At 43.8% G+C, this 22612-nt stretch overlaps 1 protein-coding gene across 1 annotated transcript; it reads left to right on the forward strand.

Moving 5' to 3' along the window:
* The first annotated feature begins 1252 nt into the window (after window positions 1-1252).
* Window positions 1253-21471, forward strand: LOC127526154 (serine/threonine-protein kinase pim-3-like). The gene is made up of 6 exons (XM_051920722.1): window positions 1253-1596; window positions 5173-5264; window positions 11006-11050; window positions 12058-12433; window positions 15645-15821; window positions 20867-21471. The coding sequence occupies exons 1-6, from the start codon at window positions 1575-1577 to the stop codon at window positions 20962-20964; spliced, it is 810 nt and encodes a 269-aa protein (XP_051776682.1). The 5' UTR covers window positions 1253-1574; the 3' UTR covers window positions 20965-21471.
* Window positions 21472-22612: the final 1141 nt, after the last annotated feature.

Here is a 22612-nt window from a genome sequence, read left to right on the forward strand (position 1 = left end):
AGGGGTTTGTTTCCTGCATTGCGCCCTGTGTTGGCTGGGATTGGCTCCTGCAGACCCCAGTGACCCTGTGTTTAGGATATAGCAGATTGAATAATGGAGGATGGATGGATGGATGGATAAAGTAAGGTCCGATGGCTAAAGAGGACAGAAAAAACAAACAAAAAAAACTCCAAAAAAAAATATACAGTAATCCCTCCTCCATCGCGGGGGTTGCATTCCAGAGTCACCCGCGAAATAAGAAAATCCGCGAAGTAGAAACCATATGTTTATATGGTTATTTTTATATTGACATGCTTGGGTCACAGATTTGCGCAGAAACACAGGAGGTTGTAGAGAGACAGGAACGTTATTGAAACACTGCAAACAAACATTTGTCTCTTTTTCAAAAGTTTAAACTGTGCTCCATGACAAGACAGAGATGACAGTTCCGTCTCACAATTAAAAGAATGCAAACATATCTTCCTCTTCAAAGGAGTGCATGTCAGGAGCAGTGACTGTCACAGAGATAGCCCTTTTGATTTGTTTGCTTTTCTCTCTGTTTGGCTTTTAAGTATGCGAAGCACCGCGGCACAAAGCTGTTGAAGGCGGCAGCTCACACCCCCTCCGTCAGGAGCAGACAGAGAGAGAGACAGAGACAGAGTTTGTTTTTCAAGCTCAAATCAATACGTGCCCTTCGAGCTTTTAAGTATGCGAAGCACCGTGCAGCATGTCGTTTCAGAAAGCAGCTGCACACAGAAGGTAGCAACGTGAAGATAATCTTTCAGCATTTTTAGACGAGCGTCCGTATCGTCTAGGTGTGCGAACAGCCCCCCTGCTCAATCCCCCTACGTTAGGATCAGAGAAAGTCAGCGCAAGAGAGAGAGAGAGAGAAAGTAAGCTGGGTAGCTTCTCAGCCATCTGCCAATAGCGTCCCTTGTATGAAATCAACTGGGCAAACCAACTGAGGAAGCATGTACCAGAAATTAAAAGACCCATTGTCCGCAGAAACCCGCGAAGCAGCGAAAAATCTGCGATATATATTTAAATATGCTTACATATAAAATCCGCGATGGAGTGAAGCCGCGAAAGGCGAAGCGCGATATAGCGAGGGATTACTGTATATATATTATCAGTGCCCTCAGCTTTTGAGAGGCTGACGATTCTAATTTGCTACAATTTGGTCCACTTTATTAATCCCCAAGAGGAATGGGGTCGGCCATCGTACAGCGCCTCTGCAGCAATTTTCAGGTTAAGGGCTCCGCTCAATGGCCCAATGGCGTAGCAATGCAACTGTTAAAAGTGTTCTTGTGTGTCACTCTTGGCTGAATCTTTTGCCTTTTCACGTCCGCCATACCTTAGTATCTCATTTTCTGTGCTGTATATTTTTCATAGTCTCTGCATGTCTACCAGATGACCATAACTGTAAGTTTGACGACATCAATCATCTCTTGCCATGCAGCCAGGACCTTGAACTTGAGAACCTGAAGTCCGAATTGTTCTGTTGGTTCGGAACATGGACCAAGGAGTTGGAAGAGCTCAAAGAGACAGCAGAGCTACAGGAAAGGCTCCTGGGACAACTTGACATCAACAACACCATGCATTTGCGCATGTTATATGGTAATGACTGTTAAAATGGTGCCAGATAAGGAAAGGTTGTCCTTCAGGATCGAGAGGTAAAAGGGAGGGGCTACGGGGAGCCTCAGGCCACTCCCTGCTCATCTGTGATTGGTTTTATGGACCCAAGAGCTCCACCCTAAGTATTGTGATTTTTTTTTTTATGTTTAGAGACTGTGGCCACTCCCATTTTTCTATGTGATTGGGTACATGCAGAACAAGAGATGACAATTGTTTATGTTTATATAGCGCCTTTTCTCACTAGTCAAAGCGCTTCAGTGCCACCACTAATGTGTGGCATTCACCTGGCAGCCGTTTGTGCACCAATACGCTCACCACACATTATCTTTTAGGTGGTGAAGTGGTGAGAGAGAGAAACAATTAAGAGACAGGGGATGATTAGGGGGCCAGAATGACTAGGCCATGGTGGGCAGTTTAGCCAGGACATCGGGATACACTCTGCTCTTTACGAAGGATGCCCAGGGATCGTTTAGGACCACAGAGAGTAGGGACCTCGGTTTTACATCTCAACCAAAGGATGGCGCTATTTTTACAGCAGTGTCCCCATTACTGCACTGGGGCATTGGGGTCCCCATTCAGACCCCCCCTGGTGGTCTCGCTAACACTTCTTCCATCAGCAACACAAGCTTTTTTTCCTAGATGGTCTTTCATTCAAGTGCAGGTTGGGTCCGAACATGCTTAGCTTCAGGTGGATATGGTGTAGCTGGTCCCTTGTGATTTGTGATGTGCAGCACAGGTGGCTCCACTAACCCTAACCCTAACCCTAACCCCAGTCATTCTGATCGGCTCCGTCCAGACCAAAGGTTTAAAAATGCAGATTTTAATCTCTGTTTTCACCACATTAGCATTTTCAACCAAAGAAGACAAATCCCTCTGAAAACGCTCGCCAGAGCTGGATACTTCTAAAAATACAGGCGGAGTGGTGGCTCTGAGGCTAAGGATCTGTGCCAGTATGCGGGAGGTTGCTGGTTCGAATCCTCGTTACTGCCAAAAAGAGATCCCACTCTGCTGGGCTCTTTAGCCCAGCGTGGCCCGCACTTGGTCCAGGGGCGCTGTACAATGGCTAACCCTGCACCCTGACCCCAAGGGGTATGTGAAAACTACCAAATTCCTAATACAAGAAATTGCATAAGGCGAAATAAAGAACAAAAAAATGGCGGCATGGCATGTTAGGGTGGACAGAAGAAGGAGGAGGTCAGAAAGATATGGAGGGGCGAGGTTGTGGGAGAGCCTTAAAAGTTAGTAGGAGAATTTTGAATTGAATGTGGAACTGAACTGGAAGCCAATGAAGCTGATATGGTGAGTAGAGGGGGTTCTAGTAATGATGTGGGAGGGCAGCTGAATTCTGGACCAGTTCAAGCTTATAAAGAGAGTTGTGAGAAAGACCAAAGAAAAGGGAATTGCAATAATCCAGACGAGAAGTGACGAGGCTATGAACAAGGACAGCAGTGGTGTGGGGTGAATACGATTAAAGTTACGCAAGTGGAAATATGGAGACCGGGAGATGTTATTGATGTGGGACTGAAAGGATAAAGTACTATCAAGGGTGACACCTGTGGGGAAGGGGAGACAGAGGAATTACCAATAACAAATGAAAAATGATCAGTTTTAGATAATGTTGATTTTGTACCAATGAGGAGAACCTCAGTTTTGTCACTTATTTAATTTAAGAAAATTTGAAGAAAACCAGGATTTGATTTCTGCTATGAAATTAATAAGTGAGGAGGGTGGAAAGGAAATAGAAGGTTTGCTAGTGAGACAGAGCTGGGGGTCATCAGCATAACAGTGGAAGCTAATGATATATTTACAAAAGATATTACCAAGGGGAAGGAGGTAAATAATGAAAAGGAGGGGTCCCAGGACAGAGACCACCTGAAGTAACAGCGGTGGGTTGGGATGTGAAAGTTTTAATCTGAACAAACCGAGTGTGGCCTGAGAGGTAGGATCTGAACCAAGCTAGTGGAGTGCGGGTAATGCCAATCAGAGATAATCTATTGAGAAGAGTCGTGTGACAAATAGTGTCAAAGGCTGCACTCAGATCAAGGAGGATGAGAATAGGAATTAAAGCAGAATCAGCTGCCATAAGGAGGTCGTTAGTCATTTTTATAAGTGCTGTTTCTGTACTGTTTAAGGTTTCTTTATTTAGTTATGTTTACACAGGAAAACATGAAATTTGCCTTCTCAGTTGCATCAAATAACAGACAGAATGAAATAAAACAAATAGAAACAAGAAAGGTTAAGGTAAGGCAGTTAGATAATACATATTTACACCAAAAAAAAAAAGGTTACAGGATATATATCAAAACCTTAATCATTATCTCTGGTATTTCTTATTGAAAAGTCGTATGGCACTGGGAAGAAAGGAGTTTCTGGAGCGATTTGTGTGGGTTTTCAAAGCGACTGTCCTGATTTACTGAAGTTTAGTTCTACGTGTAATGGATGTCTGTCATCAGTTGAAATGATAGATAGATAGATAGATAGATAGATAGATAGATAGATAGGCACTATATAATAGATAGATAGATAGATAGATAGATAGATAGATAGATAGATAGATAGATAGATAGATAGGCACTATATAATAGATAGATAGATAGATAGATAGATAGATAGATAGATAGATAGATAGATAGGCACTATATAATAGATAGATAGATACTTTATTAATCCCAAGGGGAAATTCACACACTCCAGCAGCAGCATACTGATAATAAACAATATTAAATTAAAGAGTGATAACAATGCAGGTAAAAACAGACAATAACTTTGAATAATGTTAATGTTTACCCCCCCGGGTGGAATTGAAGAGTCTAATAATAATAAGAGTCACATAGTGTGATGGAGGAACGATCTCCTCAATCTGTCAGTGGAGCAGGACGGTGACAGCAGTCTGTCGCTGAAGCTGCTCCTCTGTCTGGAGATGATCCTGTTCAGTGGATGCAGTGGATTCTCCATGATTGACAGGAGTCTGCTCAGCGCCCGTCACTCTGCCACAGATGTCAAACTGTCCAGCTCCATGCCAACAATAGAGCCTGCCTTTTTCACCAGTTTGTCCAGGCGTGAGGCGTCTTTCTTCTTTATGCTGCCTCCCCAGCACACCACCGCATAGAAGAGGGCGCTCGCACATCATCTAGGCACTATTCACATCATCTACATCAGCCCCAATAACTTTAGTGTGGAGGGGACGAAAACCAGACTGGAACTGTTCAGACAGATTATTTTGAGATAAATATTTCAAAGAATATCACAGTGCAGTGTGCAGAATCCTTAAAGGTCAGTATGAGATTTTCAGTTCCTCTCTCCCTGCACGCTCGTCTTTACAGGACAGGGGCTCGCATGTCTAAAAGTTCTGTTTTTAGAGGTGGGTGAGGCCGTGTGGAAGATCCCAGGGGAAATTCTAGTTCAGATGGACTGGAAGCAGGGTGAGGTTTGTTAATGGTGGCTGCAGTGCCAATTCTGCTACCAACAACCCTACAGTTTGGAGGGCCTACATACTGTATTTAAGCTCTACTAGATTTTAGCATTATGTAATATGATTTTATTATGTCTCTTGTTAAGGCTTCAAAGAGAAATATGCAGTTCAATCTTTCCTGGGAAAAGGACTTCACGGCCGAGTCTTGCAGGGTCACAGGAGGTCAGATCGCTTGCCAGTAAGAACGCTCCTTATCTCCCAATTACAGCACCACTCACTAATTCGTTTGCTGAATAGATTAAAAATTGTGAACTGTGAAACCAGGGAACTGCCTTTTTGTGTTGGTGCTATTAGTCAAATAATGCAAATAATGCAAATGGCAGTAACCTACATCTGCTTTATTTTGCCTTTTTATTGCAGTTATTTTGAATATTAAGCTTGAGAGTTGTGCAAGAGGGCAGTACAGTTGTTAGCCCTGATGTTTCATATCTCTAATTGGAGGTTCCCGGTTCTTACTGTGTCCACATGGGTTTCTCTGGGTGGTCCGGATTCACTCCCATTTCCCAGAATCATGTGGCTCAGGTTGATTGGTGACTTTGGTACCACCAGTGTGGGAGTTTGCATGGGAGTTTCCCACAATGGACTGGAAGCCCATGCTGGGTTCATTCCTGTCTTGTACCTGATGTTGCCAGAATAGGCTCTGGTATCCTAGGATGCTGAAATTGGATTATGTGGGTTCAGAAAACGGACGCATCAGTCATTTTTTAAAGAGACTAGGGGGCTTTGCCCCCTGCTCACTTCGCTTGCCAACCCCCCGGCCTGCGCTTACGTGCCAGCCTCTTTGCGGTTCTGTCGCTCACATATGGGGATGCAGACATACAATTGAAACAATTTTTTATTTTCATGGGAATTGTTAAATATGCATCAACACAACGTATAACTGCCTGTGATTGAATTTCGTTTTTTTCTCTCTATTAAATAAAACGACTTTTTCGAATGTGTGGCTCTGAGATTTGTTAATTGTCTTTGCAAAAGCCATTCTAACGGGAAACTGTTAACGTTTTAATACGAATGGCATATCAAGATTTACTTTGGCGTCTAATGTTATCTGCGGAAGATGTACTACATCAGCGGTTCTCAAATTGTGGGGTGCGCCCCCCCAGTGGGGCATGAAGTAACAAAAAAGGGGGCGTGAATGTTGCCATATGTGGCGTAATTTCACTATTTGTAGGGAAATTTTAAACTTGTAGCGGTGTATCGGCAGCAAAACATATAGGAATAAATTTTATTAGGGTTTCAAAAAAACGTTAGGGGGGCGCGATTAAAACTGTTATGAAAACTCGGGTCGCAAATATTTAAAGGTTGAGAAACGCTGTACTACATTACCTTTCTTGGATACATCCTTCTTTTTACAGTAATTCGTGTGTTGTAAGACCGGACATTGTTAACGGTTGTAGATATTGTAAGTTGATGTTTTCATCTTCTGCACCATCAGCACCAACTGTTTCAGCAGAGTCTATTGATACGCATTTAACCAATCCGATGTGTAACTGATTGCCTTTTTTTGGCGTTAATTCGTTTGACTTCATCGTTTCACCCTTCGTGTTGAAATTCTTCAATAAGATTTCGACATAATACGTCTTCTTTAATTGGGAACTTAAAGTGAGGAAAACATTAAAATGTATGAGAGCTGAGAGCACAGGAAGTGCGTCTGACAAAAGCCTTCACACGAATGAGAGTTGAGAAGGGCCGTGGTTTTGTTTGAAAATGTTTGAGAAGAGGGCGTGACTTGAAAAAAATCTCATGGCCAAAGTCTCGTCTTGCGGGACTTGAAAAAATCTCTCTTCCAAAAAGTCTCATCGCGTCAAAGGATTTTTTATATAATAGAGAGATAAATAACCTGAATTCACCAATTGTCTTACTAAGCTGTAATAAAGCTGCAGCACACAACTGCAAAAAGAGTGACTAGGACACCAAATACCACAAGCCACTCCAAGGGTCTCATTTATAAAACTCTGTGGGGATTCGAGTGGGAAAGTATGCATACACCAAAGAACAAAACCCAAAAAAATAATTTGGAGTTTGCACATTTCTACGCAATTTCCCCTTTATAACTCACAGATTGGGGAGCATGCATTGGTACAGCGCATTGCCACATCCACCACACGATAAAACATCTCGGGATCCTGGTTGGCAACTCACCAGGCAGACATGTGGTCCAGTCCCACCGTCCAGAAAAAACCCTCTATCTGTTGCAGCCAGGTGTTACATGGGCGTTCCCTTGGCCTGGTCCATCTGCTTTGACCCCCAACAATGAGGATCCTGTGAGTTGGAGCACCCTTGGGTGAAATCGCGCCACATGACGTAACTGACACTCCCTCACAATGCAGTGTGGCTAGGGGTGGTGCCCAGAAGGACCAGAGGAGGGATTACGCCTCCTCCAAACCACGAAGGGGCAACCACCCTGATGGCTTTGGGGACCACAGGAACAGAGCTTAGAAGCTCAACCCTATAGGGGCCCGTGGTCACCGCCAGATGCCTGAGGAGCCCTGGCCCTCGGCACTTCCACCACACCCGGAAGTGCTGGGGGGAAGAAGACCAGGGACACCCGGAGTGCTTCCGGGTACACGGCCGGCACTTCCGCCACACCAGGGAGTGCTGGCAGTCGCTCATTGGGAGGCACGTGGAACACGTCCAGGTGGGTTTAAAAGGGGCCGCCTCCCCCCATTCGATGGCTGGAGTCGGGAGGAAGAGAGACAGAGCTTGGGAGGAGAGGAGTGGAGGCGGACCAGTAGAGAGAAAAGGGCATTGTGAGAGGCCTGGACTTTGGGGTGATTGGTGCTGCGGCACTGGGGTGTGTGTGCTGTTTATTTGTGTTAAAATGAATAAATGTGTGTTGGTGTTCGAACCTTCGGCGTCTGCCTGTCTGTGTCCGGGCTGTTCCCCACACCAGATAATGTGCCTCATTAGACCCAAAAGGTCATTTTATGTAGCAGTCAGGTGTTGAGATAGCGCTATAATCATTTAGTTACCTTCAAGCAGGGTAGTGAAAGAGGGCTTGACTGACAGAACAAGAGTTGAGAAGATCAAGGGAGGTGAAAGGGCGGAGGGTTTCAGTAGTACAACGAGGTTGACGTGGGATAGCCACCACCCTGAGTAGACAGGAGGCTCTGACCTGTGTACAAACATCCAGAGAGGTTCAAGTCTTTTTACTTGTGTGTTCATTGGTTTATACTTTTTTGTTACTGCTTCTGTTCTGCCCTCCTTCATGTGCCTTAGCGGTATTTTGGGTTCACGTTTGGTTCAAAACACTCCCTCATCGTTCACAGTGTGAAACCCATTCAGTAATGTGGCCTCATCCCCTCTGAAATTGTACTGTAATCTTTTTTTGTGTAATTGTGTCAAACTGGCACGTTTTTCAGGGGTGGTTGCTGCGTTCTGCCAGCTGGTGTTAGGGAAGGCTCTGGTTCAACATGATACTCGAACTACAAAAAATGGATTTCATGTTTAATTCTGTCCTTAATTATATTTTGTTTAAACAGTGTTGACATGTATAGGACTCGGGTGGAGATCTTTGTTTCTTGGTGCTAAGAGAACTGTCTGGATCTTAACATCAGCACAACTAAGGGACAGCTTATTGGTTTTCACCCCACCAAAGAGCCTGTACACCTGGTTAAAGGAGTGGATTTGGAGGTGGTACATCACTAGAAGTGCTTTGGGGGTCTGCAACAAGTGAGAGGCTGAACTGGTCTAGTGACACTGAGGAACTGCATAAGAAAGGGCAGAGAGGACTCTTGGGGGACTGAGTGTGGGTAGTGTAGAAAGCCAGGCCCTAGGCACAGACAGACAGACGCCGTATGTCCAAAACACACGCGTTTTTATTAAACTAATATCCTGCACACAACACAGTGCTCCAAAACAGCATTCGGTCCTTCTCTTCTCGACTCTCCTCTACTCCTTTCTTCCCAAATTTCATGGTCATCCTCCCGACCCTGGCTCAGGAATGGAGTGAGATGGCCTCCTTTATAGTGCACCTGGAAGTGCTCCAGGTGTCCCTTGATTAACATCCGGCAGCACTTCCAGGTGTGGCAGAAGTGCTGCATGTCTAGATTCTGGAGCTGTCCAGGTACCCCCTGGCGGTGGTCCACAGACCCCCACCGGGTTGAGCTTCTAAGCTCCAATTCCATGGCCCCGATGTGAACCAAGGGGGCTGCCTTCTCGTGTCCCGGGGGAGGTACTCCTGGCAATATGCCCTTTCCCTCGGTCTTCTCTTGGAAAGGGTGTCCCGTCCGGGCAGGATCCCCGACAGTCCATCACAGTAGTGACATCATTTACATGTTCCATAACACTGTGACAGGCACTGTGATGTGGTGTGCAGTTCAAGAGAGGGCAACTGAATCAGCAAGGGAATTGAGAAGGGCAAGCTCAGTAATGGGACGCTCTCTGGACCCACTGGAGGTAGTAGTGAATCAAGTCAAAACTGAGTGCCATCATGAACAAAGCTGCACATTTTATTTAGGACTTTTTGAAGAGACTTTTTGGAATGAAGTCCCTCAAGACAGAGACTTTTAACATGAGATTATTTCAAGTCATGTCATACTTACAACCTTTGGAAGCAAGTCCCGGTCATCTGACCTCTCAGTTGTGTGAATTCTTTTGGCAGACACGCTTCCTGCTCTCAGCTCTTATATATTTTATCAGGACATTAATTTTATATGTTCTAGATGACACGTCAATGACTAAGCAAAGAAGAAAGAGACCCAAAAGCGTTGGAGAGAAAAGAATGCAAAAAAGAAAAATAATCGATTTGCAAATTCAGAAAATAAGGAAAGTAATAATCAGCCCAGACCAAGTGGAATTGAAAACCTCGCAGGTCCAATCGGGGTCAGAAATAAAAGACAAAGAGTAAAAGACAAAGTAGAACTTCATAAAAGCGTTCAAAAACGTTGGCGCGATACACATGCAGAGCAGGTTAGAGATTATGAAAGTAGTGGAATTCGAAAGGCTTAAAAAAACAGCACAATACACATGCAGAGCCAGTTAAAGACGATGAATTAACGCGAAAATTGTCAATCCGTTACACGGCAAATTGATTAAATGCGTATCAATAGACTATGCTGAAGCAGTTGGTGGTGATGATGCGGAAGATGAAAACATCAATTTACAATATCACGAAGAATATCTACAAGCATTAACAACGTCCGGTCTTCCACCGGCTGAATTACTGTTAAAAGAAGGATGTATCGTAATGTTATTGTGGAGTTTATGTCTGAGTTATGGGCTATGCAATGGGACAAGATTAGTTGTATTAAAAATTGGTCGAACGATTCTATCATGTAAAATTTTAACAGGTGACAAGAAAGGTAATGTAGTACATCTTCTGCGAATAACATTAGACCCAAAAGGAAATCTGGATATGCCATTCGTATTAAAACGTTTAAAGTTTCCCATCAGAATAGCTTTTGCAATGACAATTAACAAATCACAGGGACAAACATTCGAAAAAGTTGGTTTATTTATTAGAGAGAAAGAAACGATAGTCACTCACAGGCAGTTATGCATTGCGTTGTCACGATGTAAGTCCGGAATCAAAATTCAATGCGAAGTTGAAGAAAAGTTAATTCCAAATATTACTTGTACTGAAGTTGTAAAGTAAAAGTGAAAATAATGCCTGTGTAACAATACCCACGAAAATAACAATCTCTTTAAATTGTATATCCGGTTAACCAAACCCGGGGGTTGGAGAGCGAAGTGAGCAGGGGGGCAGCGCCCCCTAGTTATGGAATAAAAAAAATGCCACTGGAGCTCCTTCACACCCACAGCAATGCACCTCTGTAACGTGTCACTGTGACTGCTCTCTTAGCTTTAGCCAAGTCAGAAGGTTTTTCTTCTTTTGATTAATTCTTGCGAGGTTTGTTGTTTGTTTTAATGTATTCTGATTTAAATAAAGTATCTACTTATCTATCTATCTATCTACAGGTGGCCGTAAAAGTCATTGTGGACAGTAAATATCGCATATGCCTGGTTAGTTCAATCTATTTACAGTCTTTATTGATATAATTAGCTTGCATCTCTATTTTATAATCCTCTTAACATTCACTAAGTTCATAACTTGTTTAGAACATCCCAATATTAAGTTTCTTGTATGTACAGTACTATCTTGTCAAAGCATAGAATTGTCCATTTTAAAACACTCACTTCAGATTTTCAGTTTAATGTCAAATTAATATACAGTATATGTACAATTTTTTCAGATTTTCCTCAGATTTAATCAGTTGAAATGCGGTGAATGACCTAAAATGCAGAAAAAGTAAGCAGTAAATTGCCATCCATCCATCCGTTATCCAACCTGCTGTATATCCTAACTACAGGGTCACGGGGGTCTGCTGGAGCCAACACAGGGTGCAAGGCAGGAAACAAACCCCGGGCAGGGCGCCAGCCCACCGCAGGGCGCGCACACAGACGCACACACACACCCACACACCAAGCACACACTAGAGACAATTTAGAAGCAGTAAATTGCCAGAGGTTTAAAAGTGAAATTTAGGATAGCAAAAACTAAAAAAAAGGAAATTTCAGAATATTACAAATGGGCCTTCTGCAGTAATTTAAGTAAAAGAAGCCCTGAAAGTTGAAGCACACAATTTGCACAGGTGTCCCAACTTCTGTTGATTACTTAAAAACCCTCTGTGTGTCTTAAAGCAGCCTGTGTGACTACACCCTCTGACGAACTACTCGTACTTGGACAGTATCACACTGGCATTGAACAAATAAACAGGTCAGGTCCGGTCAGGTTGGGGAGCATGCAGTGGTACAGTGTGTTGCTGCACCCACCACACAACGAAACAGCTTGGGATGCTGGTTGCCAACCCACCAGGCAGACATAAAAAAACCATAACGCTAAGGAGGTTAATAGAGCGCAGGAGCTAATTATTTCCCAACCCGCCATAAGACAATGGCCTCATATTTAAAGTTTGCTCTATCCACATTAAATAAACATATCTCTGATCCTCATTTTTATTTTGACTCAGCCCAATGAGATGAAGTCTGTTCCCTGGGAAGTAGGCATCATGGCATACCTCTGCAAACCTCCCACCTGTCCATCCATTATTCAACTCCTTGACTGGTACGAGATGGAGAAATTGCTCATTCTTGTGCTGGAGATGCCCGCTCCTTGCCTGGACCTGGAAAAACTGATAAAGTTGAATGGTATTCTTACGGAACCAACAGCTAAGCATCTTTTCAGGCAGCTTGCCCAGGCCCTGCACCACTGCGAATCCAGAGGAGTTTTTCATCGAGACGTAAAGCCTGACAACATCCTAGTGCAGTTTGGCACCGAGACTCTTAAGCTCATTGACTTTGGCTGCAGCATTCTGCATAAGGGGAACTCCTACATCAAGTTTGATGGTACGTTTGTGGTTCAATGGGGATGGGACGGGTTGCACTGCTCTTCATATATTCATCTAATAGTAAGAAACTGAAGAAAGACTCTAATGGCTGGCTGTTTGTCTAAGCCACTGGCCCAGTGGTTGAAAAGACCTTTATATTACCTACAGTGGATTCAGAAAGTATTTCCAAACCCCTTCACTTTCTGCACACTTTATTGTGTTGTAGATGATAGATAGATAGATAGATAGATAGATAGACAGACAGACAGACAGACAGACAGACAGACAGACAGACAGACAGACAGACAGACAGACAGACAGACAGACAGACAGACAGACAGACAGATAGATAGATAGATAGATACTTTATTAATCCCAAGGGGAAATTCACAAATCTGTCATTTTATCCCATCAAGCTACACTCTATAACCCATAATGACCAAGTGACAACATGTTTTCAGAAAGGTTTGAAGATTTATTCAAAATGAAAAACTAAGATTCCCTCCTTCCTTAGAAGTACTCAAACCCTTTGCTGTGGTACGCCAAATTGTGCTCACGTCCATCCTGTTTGTTTTAATTGTCCTTGAGATGTTTCTAGAACTTGATTGGAGTCCACTTGTGGCAAACTGAACCGATTAGACGTCGTTTAGAAAGGCACACACGGACCTGTTCACACTGCATGTCACAACCAAAAACAAGCCAAGGAAAACTCAATAGACCTCCATGATCACATTGTGGTCAGGCATAGATCAAGGCAACCATTTGTAAAGCTTTGAGTGTTTCCAAGAGCACAGCAGCCTCAAGAATTGTGAAATGGAAGAAGTTTGGAACCACCAGGACTCAGCCAAACTGAGTAACCAGATACCCAATGATCACTCTTAACAACTTCAGAATTTCTCTGCCGAGATGGGAGAACCTTCCGGAAGAATGACTATCTTAGCAGCACTCCATCAACCAGGTGTTTATGGTAGAACGACTAGAAGGAAGGCAAGCTTGAGTATAGGTTTTCCAAACAGTATGAGGAAACATGAGGAGAAAGGTTTGCCTGGTCTGATCTGATAAGATAGAAAAGAAACTCTTTGAGAAGAACTTCAAGCACAAGTTATACTGAAGACCAAACACACAGCTCATCACCTGCCTAATATCATCCCTTTGGTGAAGCATGGTGGTGGCAGCATCTTGCTAAGGGTTTGCAGAGACAGGTAAACTGGTCAGAATTGAAGGAAGGATGAATGCAGCCAAATACAGAGAGGTCCTTGTAGAAAACCTGCTCCAGGGTGCACACCACCTCAGATTGGGACTACAGTTCACATTTCAGCTCAACAATGACCAGAAGTATACATTCAAGACAATGCCATAATGCCTTTGGGACAATTCCCTGACTGTACTTGCGTGGCCCAGCCAAAGCCCAGAGTTAAACCTCCTAGAACATGTGTGGAGAGACCTGAAAATGGCAGTTCACAGACACATTCCATCCAGTCCAATGGAGCTTGTGAGTACCGGCCAGGAAGAATGGGATTCCCTGCCCAAATCCAGGTGTGCAGAGCTTGCAGAGACTTACAAAGAAGACTTGAAACCAAAGGGGCTTCTACAAAGTACTGAATTAACTCTTTTAGGGCGGATGTCGACTTTTGTCGACACGGGGGGTTGAGAATGGATATCCAAGGCAGAGGGCGACCCTCTTTGCTCAAAGGACTGTTAGACTTGTTGACTTGACGTTGCGAAGCGTAGAGTAAGCAATGTCTAGAATGGCATCGACATTGGGCGAGAGAGCGAAGCAAATACACAAAGTGAAATGCTCTGTGTGTATTATTTATTCATTTATTTTTTGCGTATTATTGCTGAATGGGACTTTGACTTATCGAACTCCGATTTTGATACAAGTGATCTGAAGATCAAAAACGAAAGTTAGGTGTTTGCATCAGCTGACCAGTCCCTGGATAGTCGTAGTGCTGCTTATCGAACTCCGATTTTGATACAAGTGATCTGAAGATCGAAAACGAAAGTTAGGTTTTTGCATCAGCTGACCAGTCCCTGGATAGTCGTAGTGCTGCTTATCGAACTCCGATTTTGATACAAATGATCTGAAGATAGAAAACGAAAGTTAGGTACTTGCATCAGCTGACCGGTCCCTGGATAGTCGTAGTGCTGCTTATCGAACTCCGATTTTGATACAAGTGATCTGAAGATCGAAAACGAAAGTTAGGTTTTTGCATCAGCTGACTGGTCCCTGGATAGTCGTCGTGCTGCTTATCGAACTCCGATTTTGATACAAGTGACCTGGAGATCGAAAACGAAAGTTAGGTTTTTGCATCAGCTGACCGGTCCCTGGATAGTCGTCGTGCTGCTTATCGAACTCCGATTTTGATACAAGTGATCTGAAGATCGAAAACGAAAGTTAGGTTTTTGCATCAGCTGACCGGTCCCTGGATAGTTGTAGTGCTGCTTATCGAACTCCGATTTTGATACAAGTGATCTGAAGATCGAAAACGAAAGTTAGGTTTTTGCATCAGCTGACCGGTCCCTGGATAGTTGTAGTGCTGCTTATCGAACTCCGATTTTGATACAAGTGATCTGGAGATCAAAAACGAAAGTTAGGTTTTTGCATCAGCTGAACCGGTCCCTGGATGGTCGTAGTGCTGGACACGCTTGTGCTGCTGACACGCCTATGAGTACATTTGCCTTGGGAGGACTACACAGACATCGATCTGTGGGAGACAAGCTGGCAACTGGACTTCACCAAACAACGCGGCCTGCTGGTGGATACAACGGTTTAGCAGCCACTTGACTACTTCAAGCCGTTTTTTTTACCTGAACGTGCCTTTCAGCTTATGGATGGGACAAACACGTGGGTAATATGTTCATGAATATGCCTACTGTAGGGGCTCCTGGAACATAAAAAAGAGTGACATTTGTCATAAATAAGTATTTTATGTGGATTTATGCGTGAAACCTTTGCTTTGTGTACTTTTTCAGAGTTTTTGAGAAAAATATTCAGCCCTGGGACAAAAGGAAGTAAAAATAATTAGCCCTAAAAGAGTTAAGGGTCTGAATACTTCTATGAAGGGGAGATTTTAGTTTTTGATTTTTAATACATTTTGCAAACTTTTCTGAAAACATGTTTTTACTTTGGCCTTATGGGTAATTGAGTGTCGATTGATGGGCAGAAATAGCTACATTTATCCATTTTAAAATGAAATTTTGCAGACTGTTTGCCTGTTTCTCTGCAGGTATGCTGCCGTTTGCGCCTCCGGAGCTGATTTCTGAGAAGAGATACCAGGCCTCTTCATACACGGTCTGGTGTTACGGCTGCACTCTCTATTACTGCCTGAGCAGACGGCTGGCTCCTGGAGTTAGTGGGGATAATCTCAACGGCAAACTACATCTTGCTACTCGGTTTTCCAAAGGTCGGTGAAGACAGCGGAGATTTCATTATTTCTGTGGTTTTTAATTGCAGGCCATGCAAGTGGTGCTCTGATTGTGAGGAGTGAACTGCTCGTTTTGTGTAGTTGCCTGTCGTTGGTGGTTCACGTTTTGGTTGGGGGAGATTACGGCGTATTTTCTTGTAAAATGAATCTGGGACCAAACTGTCAAAAGTTCATCTCACTAGTAAGATTTTCAAAGATAGGCAGAGACAAAGCAGACCACAACCTGTCCAAGGACTTTTTGTGCTGGTTGTACACTCATCATCATGTTCCAGATTACCTAGCCTTGTGTTCAGAATTGCTGTTTTCTAAGAGCTAAAATAAAAGATGTCAAATGGGGTCGATGTGCTTGATCAGCCTTCTCTAACTTTTTTTAGGGCTGATTTTTTTTTCCTTTTCACCCAGGGCTGAATACAAGTGGAACCTCAGTTTGCGAGTGTAATTCGTTCTGAAAACGTGTCTTGTAATCCAAAGCACTCGTATATCAAAGCAAATTTCCCCATAAGAAATAATGGAAACTCCGATAATTTGTTTCACAACCCACAAATATTTATATCTTCTTCTTTCAACTGCTCCCATTAGGGGTCGCCACAGCGGATCATCTTCTTCCATATCTTTCTGTCCTCGTCATCTTGTTCTGTTACACCATCACCTGCATGTCCTCTCACCACATCCATAAACCTTCTCTTAGGCCTTCCTCTGTTCCCCTTGCCTGGCAGCTCTATCCTTAGCACCCTTCTCTCATTATACTCAGCATCTCTCCTCTGCACATGTCCAAACCAAAGCAATCTCGCCTCTCTGACTTTTGTCTCCCAATGAGCTGACCCTCTAATGTCCTCATTTCTAATCCTGTCCATCCTCGTCACACCCAACGCAAATCTTAACATCTTTAACTCTGCCACCTCCAGCTCTGTCTCCTGCGCTACCGTCTCCACCCCATATAACATAGCTGGTCTCACTACCATCCTGTAGACCTTCCCTTTCACTCTTGCTGATACCCGTCTGTCACAAAATCACTCCTGACACTCTTCTCCACCCATTCCACCCACAAATATTTATATAAAAATGATTAATACAAAATATAAAGCAAAAATATGTAAAACAAATTAACCTGCACTTTACCTTTGAAAAGAATCGTGGCTGGTGTGAGGGAGACGAGAGAAGAGGAGGAGGAGGAGGAGGGTTATTGTGTAGGACGACTTTCATTCTAACTAACGGAATCCATGCTATCTATTGGCTCACTAGAATCTTCCTTTTTTTGCGACATTAACAAGGAAACCTCTCCATTGAGAGTCACTACACTTGGACTCAAACTTTACAAAGTGCTTTATGCACTGTAAGGTTTTTTGGGATTAAAAACGGGACGACACGCGGAAGAGCATGCCGAAGCAACTGCAGTCTCCCAGCGCTGTTCACCGTAAAAGTGAATCAGAAAAGATTGTGGTCGCTCTATAAGTGCCCGCCGTTGATGAGTGGTACAAGGAACATTATAAATGCAGGGCACAGAGGATTACGTTGCCACTAACCTGGTCACGACCCTGCCTGATTTCTGTGTCTCTGTATAGGAGAGCGGTAGATCTCACTACAATAAATAACCGTACTGTTCCTGTTTCATCTATACTAATAAAAGGCAAAGCCCTCACTGACTCACTCATCACTAATTCTCCAACTTCCCGTGTAGGTAGAAGGCTGAAATTTGTCAGGCTCATTCCTTACAGCTTACTTACAAAAGTTAAGCAGGTTTCATTTCGAAATTCTAGGCATAACGGTCATAACGGTCGACAACGTCCGGCATGTTAAACTTTCTTATTTATGGCCCCATCTTCACGAAATTTGGTAGACGGCTTCCCTGCACTAACTGAAACCAATGTATGTACTTATCTCGGTGGTATGACGCCACTGTCGGCCGCCATATTGAACTTTCCAACGGTCTTTGTTACTTATGGGCCCATCTTCAAGAAATTTGGTACGTGGGTTCCCAACGCTAACTGAATCCTACTTACGTACATATATACGTCCTGTAGCTCAGTCGCCGTATGAGGCGGAATTGGGTCCCCCATCCCCACGCCTCCCACGTAGTTGGCTGCCTGCCTATATAAGGCCATCTGTTGCTACGGTCTCTTCATTCCCTTCCTTCCTTCACCACGGTATTCACGTCTCCCTGCTGTTAACTGCAGCCTTTTTATTTAATCCACGGCTTCTCCACTGTTTTATTGTTTGTTTATTACGATTATAGTTATTGTGTAGGTATTGTAGACTTAGTTTACATTGTTCAGGTACCCATTTCCGTTATCGTTCCAACCATACCCCCATTAACATGCCTATCGAGGTGATTACCATCGATCAAAGAACTGTCACTTACTGAGTGGTTTCCATGCCTGGAGATGGCGCCTGCCTTTTCCATTCTCTGTGTTACATATTGCACGGCCATATCAGGCTCACTCTTGATATCCGGAGGAACATTGTGTCTTATGTATTGAATGACTGGGACAGGTTCAAGGTGTGGACTGATGACGGTACAGGAGATAATTATACTACACAGGAGCACTAGAAGAGTGAAATGCTTAAGCCCTTCAGCTATGGTGCTGCATGTGAGTTGATGGCTGCCGCTGAATTGTTCAGTTGTTGCTTTCAAGTGTACCAAAATAGCCAAATATTTTACACCTTTGGACAACCGCCAATGCCTCTTAAACATCTTAGATTCACAGGTGACGATTTGAGCAGTGGACACTTTGATGTTTATGAATGTTTAAACTCTCAAAAGCTGGATGCCAAGTTATCGATAAAACCCATTTCAACTTAAACGCCTCCAATTTGCAGTAAGGCTCTGCTTCGCAATGACAATTCATAAGTCTCAGGGACAGACCCTACAAAAGGTTGCCATTGATTTGAGGCGAGATTGTTTTTCACATGGCCAACTATACGTTGCATGCTCAAGAGTAAGCTCAGTGCACAGCTTGGTCATATTACAACCGGAGGGCCGAACTGACAACGTGGTATACAAAGAGATCCTTAACAAATAATTATTGGTATATTTTCCCTCAGTTTAAAAAGGTTTACTTTTGTTCTTAATAAAAATTTTAAAGCAGTACTTCGCCGCTGCGAAGTGCGGGTATTTTGCTAGTGCTGAATAAAGCTGGTTTTGCTTAAAGTACTGAGACTCAGCCTCGTGTTTTGGGGTGCATGACAGGGACTCACACGTCACAGCACACACACGTGGTCACCATGCTATAGTAAACAGTATACCCTCATACGGATGTTGACTGTATGAGTGAGGCACGCCGACTGAGAACGAGCATGGGGGACAATTACCCACAATCCCCACGTGATGCTTGGCAGACAAAATCTATGAGTACTACTTGTATTGCAAGACCTCGCTCGTTTATCAAGTTAAAATTTATTAAAAATTTTAGCTCGCCTTTCAAAACACTCACAGACCAAGTTACTTGCAATCCAAGGTTTTACTGTGTTTTCTGAAAAGCACACTCAGCAATAGTTTCGCACACATAAAAGTCTGTAAAGTGTATGTTGTTGGTTCTGTGGCCACTCTTGTTGCGTGTTTGCCATCTCTGGTGGCAGTGGTGGCAGTCACAGTGCGACACAATCTGGTTTGTACCCCTTGTCATCGTAAGTGGTGCTCCTTCTGGGCGAGCGTTGCTATAACATGTTCAGCACCACGATCGGCTGATGCTGGTGCGTCACTTTTGTTTTCAATCTCCAGATCACTTGCACCAAAACTGGAATCCCAACAAGTTCGAGTCCAATTAAGAATAATAAAATGTACATAAAACATCATCACAGAGTATTTTGCTTTGTGCACGTGCTTCGCTCTCTCGCCCGACGTCGATGCCATTTTTGCCAGTGTTTCCTCAATGAGTCTCCCATTCCTCCAAGCAAAGACAGTGAGTTTTGTCATCGTTTACAGCTGATTATCGCCCTCGTCCCCTCACGTCAACAAAAGTCGATATCCGCCCTAAAAGAGCTGAACAGCTCGGTCCTTCACCTCCTCCCCAGTCAGATCCTCTTCCTTCAGATCTTTTCTTCCTTTTCTAGCTCTGCGATTTCCTTTTTGTAGCCTGGAGACCAAAACACAGAATTCCAGATGAGGCCTCACCAGTGCGTTATAAAGCTGGAGCAGAACCTCCTGTGAGGCTATCTGACCACAGCCACTGATGTAGGGGGTATAGGGAATGCTCCTGTGCCCACCACAAGGTCGGGGCCTCCATACCAAAAGAGTGAGTTGAATGTCTGGGAGCAGACTGGCTGAGGACTAGATGTTAGAGTGGCAGCAGTCCACATTCTTTAAATCAGGAGGATTTGAAGAAGAGGGCAGAGAATTTCTTAGAAAACAAACTGGAACGTTATGCTGGCATTACAGTGTTGCAATTGTGAAAATAGGAACCAGAGAAATGTATAAAAGGGTTGGGGTCCGTAGCCGAGCCCTGTTTAATGCCAACGAAAAAAATGAAGCAGGACGAGGCACCATGTTTCCCCAAAAATAAGACCAGATCTTATATTAATTTTTGCTCCAAAAGATGCACTAGGGCTTATTTTTGGGGGATATCTTATATTCATTCATGTACATTCACCCATCCATCTATTATCCAACCCGCTATATCCTAATTACAGGGTCACGGGGATCTGCTGGAGCCAATCCTAGCCAACACAGGGCACAAGGCAGGAAACAAACCCCGGGCAGGGCACCAGCCCACCACAGGGCACAGGCACACACACCAAGCACACACCAAGGGACAATTTAGGATCGCCAATGCACCTGACCTGCATGTCTTTGGACTGCGGGAGGAAACCCATGTAAACACGGGGATAACATGCAAACTCCACGCAGGGAGGACGCGGGAAGCGAACCCGGGTCTCCAGGTCTCCCAACTGCGAGGCAGCAGCGCTACCCACTTCGCCACCGTGCTGCCCTAGGGAAAATATTTCATGGAATATTTTAATAATGAATGAGTGTATAGTCAGCTTAGAAATAATAATCAAAAAAATCACATATTTTGATTTTCTTGTAGAACTGGAAGATTTTCTATGCCAGTGCTTATCTCTTTCACCTGAGAAGAGGCCCACTCTGAAGGAGATCCTCCGACACCCCTGGTTGCTCCGCAGTTAAGCATTCAAAACACAAATAAATGGAAAGCCTGTGATTCCAAACGCCAGAACAGCCAGTGCAGGGGCTCTGAGGCCTAGTGAGCCAGGTTGGCAGAATGGCATGGAGCCGATGAAATGGATGTTGATGTTGAAGTGAAGCTCTGATCACGATGAACGGTGAAACGGTAGACTAGATGAAGAGCCTTGTAATCTGGAGGGGGAACTTTGAACACGAAGGATTCACACATGGCATTTCTACAGGAGAATCTAACAACAGCCGCCATCAAAACAAGAGACAAGCTTGTCGAGTGATGGTCCAGAAAGAGCAACTTTTCAACAGGACAACGTGCTCTTTTGTTTGAACTGCACAGAAATCCTGCACCGGTTTCAAACAGTGAACAGGATTAGAAGATGTAGTCAAACACATGAGATATGGCTAAGATGGGAGTGAGGAATCAAACATCCAGTGTTTTAGAAGGAATCAAATCTACCTAGATATTTCTAAACCTTCCAAAGACTCCAAATAGTTGGTTAAAGTTTCTACTTCTCCTGTGGAAAAATATCAACTTTTGTTTGACCAGCCTGCAATTCTTCAACAATGGATGCATTGATGAAGAAGCATGGTGGGTGAGTTATGCCCGGTGACTCATACAGGGTTGGTCCCTGTCCTTCTGGGAATGTCTCCAGCTTCTGTGTGCCTCAAATTGAATGAAAGTGGTGCAGAAGATGGAAGAATGGATGACCCCACCTCATTAAGAGTTCACTTATTGGCTCGACAGTTTCTTCATGCTAGCTTTTATTGCGATTGATATAAAGAAAGTGAACGGTGGCACTTAACAAAAAGGAGATGGAGGCAGCGTGCCTGCCTACCTGTTCGATATGTGGCAGCAGACCGGTTCTGACCATATTTACTTATTTTGTTTTGTTTGCCCTCACTTCTTTACGTCATAAATGTGTGGGTAAGTGTGCCGAGTGTTTGTCCCTGCCTTTCTCTTAATGCTGCTGGGATTGAATTTAGATGTCAGACTCCCTGGCGCACAACTGGAAGGTCAGAAAAATAATGGAAGGATAAATAGAAAGTCCTGCAGATATGTTTATTACTTACAAATATTGTAGTGAGCCTCAATTTGCTCCTAGTCCTGAAAATAAAAGCAAAGATGTATTTAAACAAACATTTGTGTGTACTTTAACATGTTGAACTCCTAACTTGGTGTGATTTTAAAACTCGATGTTCATTTACTAGCCATCTTCTCATTAATGCAAATCACCTGCTCTTCCAAGCAGCCAATCACGTGGCTGCAACTCCATTTCTATTACAGACAGACACAGTCAATGATTTCAGTTGCTGCTCGATCAAACAGAATGGCAACATTTGACTGCTAGGTGTCTGATGGTGCCAAGCTGTGGTGGTTCCATCTGCCCTCCTGGAATTTGTTTGCACTACTCGTTACCGAAAAATAGGGTGAGCGCGGGTGGCAGTTCTGTTATTGACAGAGGTCAGAGGTCAATTCACTGACAGACTTCTGCAATCTAACACTCAAAAGAAATACAAGGCTGTGCAGAAAGGCATCTCTGAAGACATCATGGCAGATGTCAAAGCAAATCGACTCCCGGAGAGAACCATGCCAAGTACCACTCCTGATTTCACATGATTTCTAGTAGCACAATTT

Source organism: Erpetoichthys calabaricus, chromosome 17 (assembly GCF_900747795.2).
Source record: "Erpetoichthys calabaricus chromosome 17, fErpCal1.3, whole genome shotgun sequence".
NCBI classification, from domain to species: Eukaryota; Metazoa; Chordata; class Cladistia; order Polypteriformes; family Polypteridae; genus Erpetoichthys; species Erpetoichthys calabaricus.

Bases quoted from the DNA above. Each gene is read 5' to 3' on its own strand.
- LOC127526154 (XM_051920722.1), top strand. From the start codon at position 1,575: ATGCATTTGCGCATGTTATATG. The intron at 1,597-5,172 runs GTAATGACTGTT...TCTCTTGTTAAG, and splicing joins GCATTTGCGCATGTTATATG to GCTTCAAAGAGAAATATGCA. The intron at 15,822-20,866 runs GTCGGTGAAGAC...ATTTTCTTGTAG, and splicing joins TGCTACTCGGTTTTCCAAAG to AACTGGAAGATTTTCTATGC.